General features: G+C 35.5%; 1 protein-coding gene across 2 annotated transcripts; it reads right to left on the bottom strand.

The window, feature by feature from the left end:
* Positions 1-5925: 5925 nt before the first annotated feature.
* Positions 5926-8820, bottom strand: IZUMO3 (IZUMO family member 3). Of its 2 annotated transcripts, XM_026453881.2 has the most exons (7): positions 8349-8820; positions 8141-8215; positions 7905-7994; positions 7676-7693; positions 7134-7214; positions 6606-6696; positions 5926-6335 (listed from the first exon to the last, which is right to left on the bottom strand). In XM_026453881.2, exons 1-7 carry the CDS (start codon positions 8572-8574, stop codon positions 6200-6202), a joined length of 717 nt encoding a protein of 238 aa, XP_026309666.1. In that variant the 5' UTR covers positions 8575-8820; the 3' UTR covers positions 5926-6199. The 2 variants fall into 2 exon arrangements, with proteins under 2 accessions (XP_026309666.1, XP_023059635.2); XM_023203867.2 differs by lacking the exon at positions 7676-7693 and having other exon boundaries at positions 6186-6335; positions 8349-8595.
* Positions 8821-9779: the final 959 nt, after the last annotated feature.

Raw genomic sequence — 9779 nt, 5'->3', positions numbered from 1 at the left:
GTATTACCTAGGTTTTCTTCTAGGGTTTTTATGGTATTAGGGGTATCTTAATATTATAAATATCTTAATAATTAATATCCTTGCTGGATTTGCCTCACAGTCCACTTAGAGTTTTGATTTTACCGTAATATAATAATCTTTAGTATTCTGTCCTTGGTCTGTATCTCTTCTTCACCAGCCTGTAGCTAGGTGATCTCAGTCATATTTTCAGCTTTGCTGCTTATTGTGTCCTGGTTCCTTTGAAATGTGTTTCACTAGCTATGTTCATGTATGTAAGTCCAAACACTGAAGGCATATATTTTTAAATATCCCAGCAGGATTCATACTTAATATTTCAAAACTGAACTTGTCCTCCTGTATTTCCTATTGAAGGACACAATCAAATAAAAAGACTTAAACTGGAAGAAAACCATAGTTCCACCATCAAGGTAAAATCAGTCAACATGTATTATCTTACTCTGGGCTTTTCTCTAAGCATGGCATTTATTTTCAATTGTGTTCATATAGTTTTTAAATTTTTATTATTATTTATTTATTTTGTAGATCCGGGGTCTCACTATGTTGCCTGGGTTTGTCTTGAACTCCTGAGCTCAAGCATTCCTCCCATCTCAGCCTCCCAAATTGCTAGGACTGCAGGTGTGAGCCACTGTGCCTGACTCATTTTAAAATTTATTTAAAGAATATTGACATTTTTTGGGGGGGATTCTTTTCTCTTCCAATGTCGATATTGGTAATTTATACTTTTATTTTAAATAGCCCTTTCATCCAAGTTTTAAATACTTTTGCAATTTAGTTTAAAAGAGTCTGTTAAGACATAAAAACAAATCTATCTGAAGTTTTGCTACTTTTAAATTTCTGTTTTATAAAAAATATCTTTTATTTAAAAATTTTGTTCAGTGTGGATGAAAACTTTTTTATTAACATTCAGTGTTTGTCATCTTTTTAGGCTTTATATTTAATATTTGATATAATCTAATATTTCCTCTTTGTCTATGCTTTGAGTTTAGTTTGTTCTTTTCCTATCTGCTTAATTTTTTTTTTTTTTTTTGGTCAGAGTTTTGCTCTTGTTGCCCAGGTTGGAGAGCAATGGCACAACCTCGGCTCACTGCATCCTCCTCTGCCTGGGTTCAAGCGATTCTCCAGTCTCAGTGTCCCAAGTAGCTGAGGTTACAGGTTTGCGCCACCACACCCAACTATTTTTTTTTTTTTTTGAGACGGAGTCTCACTCTGTTGCCCAGGCTGGAGTGCAGTGGCTTGATCTCAGCTCACTGCAAGCTCCGCCTCCCAGGTTCATGCCATTCTCCTGCCTCAGCCTCCCTAGTAGCTGGGACTACTGGCATCCGCCACCACGCCCGGCTAATTTTTTTGGTATTTTTAGTAGAGACAGGGTTTCACTGTGTTGTTCAGGCTGGTCTTGAACTCCTGACCACGAGTGATCCACCCACCTTGGCCTCCCAAAGTGCTGGGATTACAGATGTGAGCCATTGCGCCCAGCCCTTCTATCTGCTTAAATACCTTGTTCAAAACATATATACATATGTATTTAAGTATGTCTATATTTTAAAATCTTTTTGATATATATGATTAGAATGTTATATTGTTAATGCCTAGTTAGCACATTTCACAAGATTTGATAGGTAATATTTTTATTGTTATGTAGCGGTAAGTATTTTATAATTTGCTTCATAGATTCATTTTTAATTCATGAATTATTTACAGATAGAATTTTTCATTTTCCAATATATATAATAAAGGAACATCCTTTGTGGTTTTAATTTTGTTGCTCATGGTCTGAATGATTTTTCTTTATAATATGAGTTCTTTGGAATTTGTTAAAATTTCCGTTTTGGCCTATGTATTAGATCAGTTAATGCTAGTTCTAAAAATATCAGAAGCTTAATCAAAAATATTTTTCACTCATGAAATCTAAATCAAATTCTCCAACTAAGAAGCATCTTCAGGATTCTAAGTTATTCCTGTATATTGACATCCCACCATTAATCAGGGAAGAAAGAGGCTGGAGGATTGTCCCTTAAATTTAGATGCTTCTGAAAACATTTAATACACTTTCACCCACATTCCATTGGCCAGAATTCAGCTTCATAGCCCATCGAACAGTAGGGATGACTGAGAAATGTAGTTTAACCATGTGTCCAAGAGGAAAGGGATGTAGTTAGGAGAAAACCAGCTGGTGTCTTTCAAACCATACATGTTAATTTTTATATATGTTCCTTCTTCACTAGAAAGAAGAAAAATTGATTTACTAGTTGAGTATGGAGTTTAATGCATCATGTCATTTAAAGTTGTTCATTGTGTTCTACAAATTATAGTCTTATTAACATTTTTTCCTTAGATTTATCAGATTCTAAATGAGAGGACTACACTTTCTCATCATGGTTGTGAAAATCTTTTTCCTTTTTTAAAATCAGAAGACTATATTGTTAGGCTCATATGATTTCGTATTATATTATCACATTATTCTTGTTAGTGTTCTTTGGCTTAAATTCTCTTCTGGCTAATATCAATAAACACCTTCTTTATTTCGGGTAAGTTTTGCTAGGTATTCTTTAATTTCACATTTAGCTTCTCATGTTGTTTTAGGTTTCTATCTTACGAGTAGCCTATAATTAGATTTTAAAATATCCAGTCTAATAGTTGATCTTCTGATTGATATGTTTACTTCATTTACATATTTATTATGCTTATTGCATTTCATTTTGCCGTTTTTTGTTTCTTTCTTGTTTGTATTGAATCGATGGGATTTATCCCCTCTTTTTCTTTTTGAAATTGTGGATGTCATATATTTTCTTCCCTAAAGAGTCACACTCCAATATTTCATAACAAAGAAGAAAGGTATCATATGCATGCATGTACATGTTTGTATGATGAGGACCTTGGCATCTATTGCTTTTATCTAAACTCCCTTATCCTTCATCTACTTTTAGTTTCCTTTTTCTTAAGGCATGTAATTATTTCCCCCTAACTTTTGGGCACAAAACTTGTTTGATTTTATAATCAATATTTAATCATAATATTAATATGGTTTGTTTTATTTTGGCAATTTTGCTTTTCTCTCTGTTTCTTTTACATAAAATCGCATGTCACAAAAAAAGATAACGAGATTATTAACAGAGCTAAGCAAGCTTGAGGAAGAGAAAATTTTTCTTCCTTGTGACAGTTTCCTAGGTACTTTCTTATCTTCTAAGGTATTTCTTTTTCTGGTTCCTGGACAATCTTTTGTATATTTGGAGACCAAGAAGACAAAGAAGTCATATTACTGATAAGGATTGACCTAATTTATTATAAAATATAACCAGTTCATGAAGGATTTTAAGATTTGACCATCTCAAGGCAGTGATATTATGTAAAGACACTTGCACATTAAAATTCTTCTCCATAGGGCTAGAATTTTTTAACCTCAAAAAAGTAACTATAATGGGTGTTCTAATATAATTTCAGGTTTTATGAAATAATCCCAATATAATAATTTACAGTTTGCTTAAGAGTTACTTAATGTTTTAACTTTATCTGCATTTGCTGTTTACAGACTTACAATTATATAATGATTGAGTTCTCATTCTTTCAAAATAATAACTACGTTATTATTCAGGACGGACTTAAGATTCTTACAAATACACTAGAATTAAAAAAGCAAAATGATTGGTACTAATAGAAAAGAAAATAGAAAATGTTTGTTTTGGATTGAAGTATGACTGAATATCTATAAAATGCAAGAGACTTTAAAATAAAATTAAAAAACAAATTTATTAAGTAGTTGGTTATAGAGTGAATATGTGAAAATAAATGGGTTTTTATTTTATGTGATGTGGGTAAAAAGACGTGGAGTGGTTAGATGTATAAATAGATAAAATAACGCCTTAAATATTCAACTGGCAAATGATAGCTTTGGAGAAAAATGCATCTGCAAAAGAGACGCTAGAGTTAATACTTATGTTATGAAAGAACCTCTTTTAAATTGGCAGAAAAAATTCTCAGATTAAAATTAGCAGAGTATATGAATAGGTAACTCACTGTGGGACTAATTCAAATGGCACTGAATCCTATGTAAAGATGCTGATGCACTAGAGGATATAAGTAAATTGATTATTATATTTATCAGACCGCAAAATTTAAAAGAGCTGTATTACCTGTTGCTGGTGGGGATGTGGCAAACATGAACAATTGGTTATTACTGTTATACAAGCAAATTATTACATCATTTCTGTCACAGTCATCACATTTCAAAGTACATATAACTTTCCTTTTGATATCCCAATTCTGTAACATGATTTCTTATAAATAAAAGTATTAGTAAGTAGAGATATATGTACACAGGTATTTACTGCAGCATTATGCATAGTAATAAAAAGGAACATTAAGAGATTTCCCATCAGTAGAGGAAATATTGGAATAATTATGGTGCCCCCACACTATGGTGTTGTATATAACTACCAAAATAGTGAATTAGACTTATCTCACTTAAATGATTTCCACAAAGTATGCAAGTATGAAAAATCAATATGTGAAAAAGTGTTTATAATTGTTTTAATTGCAAAAAAAATCCATAAATGTGTTCATGTGTATGTATATTTACTTTTAATTATTTAGGCTTTAACAAAAAACATGAAAGATCTGTCCTAAATTGTTATCCAACATTTGCTAGAAAGGAGTGATGAGTGTGGAGTAGCAGCAGAAGGGAAAAGGAACAACAAGCCAATACGTTAATACCTTAAGTATATAAAATAAAATTTATGTATAAAAAGAAATAAAATAGATATAAAGTGTATAAATAAAAATCCACAGAACAAAAATATCTTAAAATCTAGAAAGTATGTTGTTCCATTTTCGTATAGTTATAATGAAAAAAAAAATTAAAGACAATAATTAAGACTGTGAATGAAGTTAATACATCTCAACAAGATATTTGAGGAGATGAACGTTAAATCATTGGGAAATGGTAGATGCCTGACAACACTCTTATCTGGGAATTTCACATGAATTTCAAATTTAGCACTTGAGAGATATCTAGGTTCAGGTCCTCATCAAATGCATTCTCATTTATCTCATTATTATAACAGCAACTATAAGCAAGCACTCAGAGATCTATGTGTGAAAGATTTACAAATACTTGCACGCACCCCTGAAGCAGGACTCTCGAAACTATTTCTTGCTGCTAAATGATGGTTTTTATCTTCTAAAATAAGTTTCAGAATAAAAGGAAACGAAATAGGGTGAAAAGGTCACAAATTGTACAGTTAACCAGGCATCAACTTTATTTCAGACTTTGCCACATTCTGTGTAACGAAGAGTGTATAAAGACACTAAAGCCACAATTATCTCTCCATTAATGTACCATAGCTATATGCTGATAGCTGTCAATACCAATCAAATGGTTTGTATGATCAGAGATCAGCCACTAGAGGAGTAGAGTTTGTCATAGCTTAGATTAGTTACCTGTGTGACCTTAAGTTAGAGATACTTCTGTTTATTCATCCCTAAAGCAGATATAATAGCAATGTTACCCATAGGGGTGTTGTGAGAATTTAGATGGATAATACACATAAAGCACTATTTAGAGTGCTACACATACTAAAAAAGTATTCAATGGAAATAATCAAAGATAATAAAAAATCTATCATATCCAGTTTGGCCTTGGAACATAGATCCAGGGGGAAATAATTGGGGCAAACCTCAGATGCTCAGGACTAATACTTTGGGCCTTTTTTTTTTTTTTCTGTGTGTGTGTGTGTGTGTGTGTGTGTGTGTGTGTATGTGTAATGATGAAGACTAAATGTTGTGTATTAAGGAAAATTGTCCCCCTTGAACCTAATGATGAATATGAAAACAATAACAAAACAGTAAAATAAAAAGCAGCCTTAGAAATGTGGAAGTTATCCTAGTTACAGCCATTAATGAGAGTTACTAACGATGCATTGTTTATTATTCAGCATATTATTTTTCCTATGCATTGCAACATACCAGCATTACTTTCTGTACAACTCTGGCCAAATCATTTGCTCTCTCATTACTTCTATCATCTTGGGATATCAATAAGCATCTTCACTAGAGAAACTCTAAGTTCTATTTCAGTTTTAAAATACTATGACTTTATGACCAAGAAAGGGTTTAACTCCTAGTTTTGTACTTAGAGTCAACACTTAAGAGAATCATGAAAGACCTCTTGTCCATGTTGATGTGTTTATTTTCTGAGTCTAAAGTCTTTCTCCTCCTCATCTATCTTCCCCATTAATTCTTCAAGTTTCTTCTCCAAATATTCCTTTAGTGACCTTCGTGTTGCTTTCATTTTCCTCCGATGAAAGATGCAAAAGTGGAATCTAGAGTAGGAAAAGAAAATCCCAACTTCAATATCAGTAGCCCCATTCTTTAAGCCAATTATACAGTATTTTTTCCTTTGCTGGATTCTTCTCCATTTCCTTTTGTTCCAACTATTATCCCATCAAACTTTGCATTTTGTTCCTTTCAGTATCCCAGAATTTAAAATGACTTATTTTGCCTTATTTCCATTTGGGGAAAGAGGCAATTTGGGCAGTCTCTAGGGAAAAGGAATATGTGACCCAGTGTTTATTTGGAGAGAGGAAACTCACAGTAACACAGCACTTCCCAGTATTACAACTGTTGCCAGCAATATGAGAAATAGAGCAATCTCTCGATTCTCAGCCTTCCTTGGATCCTCATCTGGAAGGAGAAACAGGAAAATATGAAAGTGAGTTTGGAGAAGAGAAATAGCTTGGGACATTTATTCAGAATAGAAAACTCCTTTAAACTCAGTTTGCCCTGTTTACTACTTCATCACTCTTCCATGGTTATTTTGACCTTTATTACTTTTAGTCTCCTAGGTTCTACAAAACTGTTGCTGATAACTGTCAGCAAAATTCTTCCCAGCCCAATTTCTTCATTCCAAGCCTAGCCTCTTCATTTCTCAGCCTTTCAATTGATTCAGTGCCAAATTATTTATACTGGTCAAAATTTTGCCTAACACCCTAGTTCCATTTTGTAACACTTATCATGACCTCCATTGAAGATGCTCTACAAATATGTATTGAATAAATCAGTGAACAACCCTTCTCCTTGATCCCTGTCCCTTCAAAATTCCATACCACAACCTTTGTTACCTCCACAATATTCTCCTTTGAAGCACCTGTTGGTCATGCGAAGACACATCCAACAATCAAGTATGGGACCTTCAACCACAACTGATAAAGAGGAGAAGAAAGATAATCAGAAAGAGGACATGGCATGAGAGTTCCTTAGTCATACACCAAGTGTGGAGGATTTGATCTCAAGCATTCCCAGGACTCTTAAGTTTGTATTGCTGTGAATTCCTTCTTCTCCTAGAAATCAAGTTTCTTGATGGATCAAAATCTGTAAGTCAGATCTCTAGGAAAAAGTGGGAAAAGGATGCCTTGGCTTATACTGGGGCAATGGGTTGTAAACCATATGTTAGGAGGCCTCCTAGTACCTCCAAAATATGTGGGGTTTCTGAGATTTCATGAGCTAGGTTTTGTTATCAGGTATTATTGACATTACCCCTTGTAACCACAGCTCTAGGAATTAGATTCCCAGTGTAACAGGTGGGAGAGATAGGGCCATATAGAGCAAAGGAGATGGGAAAATATGGGCTGAAACCTCAAGGCGTCACATGTACTGTACTCACTGCAATCTTCAGAACATGCTAGAAGAGAATCAGAAAGTTCTAATGAGTTTAAAACCAGATACAGTTTGCCATATTTATACCCAAGTAGTCTTTGTTTACCCTTTAAGTTCTAGTTGCCTCTCCACCCATTCTGAATAACTCTATTATGAACTTGCATTTCTTCCCTCATCCTTCATTTTCTATTCCCTTCATATAACTTCAGTGCTGTTATATAGAAAGTTTTAATTACCAACTTCAGAGAAGTTCTTTAGTAATTCTTTCAGTTTGGATTCCAGGTTTTGGCGGACTTCCAGAAGCTTGCCTTGAAAGATAAAGACACCTAAGAGGAAGTGGAAGGGGTGTCAAACAATAGAAGTAGCTCTTCCCTTCAGAACTTAATTCTGTTTTGTTCTTTGCATTCTCCAGCCAAATTTTCTGAGGGTTGCTTGAGCAGTACAGACTTTTAACATTGAAGCAGTACCTCACCTTTCCATGTTCCATTGCCCAGTTTATAAAATTCATTCTTCAGCCATGTTCTCAACTTAACAACCTGTTGAACAGCTAGAGAGGAAGGGTAAAGGTACATGTAGGGGAATAATTATATCTATGCAGGAAGTTATGTAGACCCAGGTGTTCTCTTCCTTGCCTCCCTTCTCTAAGCCCCAGGACTCTCAGGAACTCAAGCTTCCCTCACCCAGTACCCGAAGCCTCTTGTCACTGTGGGAGACCTTGAAGCTTAAACTAATCATCTCCTTAATCTGCCATTCAAGCAGCTGAGTTTGACCAGGGACTTCTGAGGGTATCAGATTTGCCAGCAAGGAGCCAACATCCTCTATAAATTTGGGGTCACACTCTAAACAGCCTTTGACTCCATGGAAGGCTGACAGGGGCAGGAGCAGGAATAACCACAGGTCACCCATTTCTTTCTTCAACCCCACTCCCCAACAGCAGGTTGTCCTGGCAACTAGTTCACTTAGTTCCTTTTCCTTCAAAAATCCAGGAATGAGAGCCTTGTGCTGGATAGTCTGACTCCACTTACCCCCCACACCCCTAGTTCCATCCCACTATCAGGCAATCTCATTTCCTTAAGGATCTTCAGTTGTTTACTGACTTATCCTTCATTCTAGGAGAGGGAACTACAGCTGGGGAGCCGATACCTGAGTTCTAAGTGTAGAACACCAAGAGATAGAGAAGTCTTGAGCTCACACAAGCAGAGTTCTTTGCAGGGAGATGTCTCAGAAAAAGTGTTTCTTTAGCCCTCTCCCTGATTTGCATCCTCATGAGACTCTTAAACCCCCTCCTGACCTTCAGAGATGTGTATCACCAGAGATGGGTTGTAGAAGTGATCCTGTAGAACCTGAGAGATTGCTTAACCCGAAGTCTACTTCCACATTGGAGGCAAGAAAAGCCAAGACTATTGAGTTGCTTGCAGGTTCCAGTCCCTACTGGTAGCAGTATTGTTGAGAATAAAGGAATGAGCATTTATCTAGAATAATATTTGGTAATTTTAATAGACAGTAACTTATATTTCAGGTTACATTTGTCTCTAGGATGATTCCTCTATACATGACTTGTAATATTTCTTTCTTTTCTTTCTTTTTTTTTTCTTGAGATGGAATTTCACTCTTGTTGCCCAGGCTGGAGAGCGATGGCATGATCATGGCTCACCTCAACCTCCGCTCCCAGGTTCAAGTGATTCTCCTGCCTCAGCCTCCTGAGTAGCTGGGACTACAGGCATGTACCCATGCCTGCCTAATTTTGTATTTTTAGTAGAGATGGGGTTTCTCCATGTCGGTCAGGCTGGTCTTGAACCCCCAACCTCAGGTGATCCACCCATCTCGGCCTCCCAAAGTGCTGGGATTACAGGCGTGAGCCACTGTGCCTGGTGATTTGTAATCTCTTTATAGCATTCTTCTTATAGAGAGTGTGGAGTCAAATACTAGAAACAATAGTTGAGGAATATAGAGTGATGAATCCAATAATGTTCAGATCCTTTAACAAGTGCATTCTAAAATACTGACAAAGTACGTAACATAAGAACGTAATTATCATGGGCTGCCCTCTCAGGCCACCTACATGGACGATGGCCAAATAAATATGTTCTTCCTTCAGTGGCCCTTTGCAT

Source organism: Piliocolobus tephrosceles, chromosome 14 (genome assembly GCF_002776525.5).
Source record: "Piliocolobus tephrosceles isolate RC106 chromosome 14, ASM277652v3, whole genome shotgun sequence".
Taxonomy (NCBI): domain Eukaryota; kingdom Metazoa; phylum Chordata; class Mammalia; order Primates; family Cercopithecidae; genus Piliocolobus; species Piliocolobus tephrosceles.
This window is presented reverse-complemented; position numbering and strand designations above follow the sequence as displayed.

What these genes read in the sequence shown, in the direction of transcription:
- IZUMO3 (XM_026453881.2), bottom strand. Translation starts at nt 8,574, where the DNA reads ATGGGTGACCTGTGGTTATTCCTGCTCCTGCCCCTGTCAGCCTTCCAT. An exon ending in CAAGAGGCTTCGGGTACTGG is followed by an intron (nt 8,216 to 8,348) that starts GTGAGGGAAGCT and finishes CTTCCTCTCTAG; the next exon opens with CTGTTCAACAGGTTGTTAAG. An exon ending in CAAAGGAGAATATTGTGGAG is followed by an intron (nt 6,697 to 7,133) that starts GTAACAAAGGTT and finishes TTCTCCTTCCAG; the next exon opens with ATGAGGATCCAAGGAAGGCT.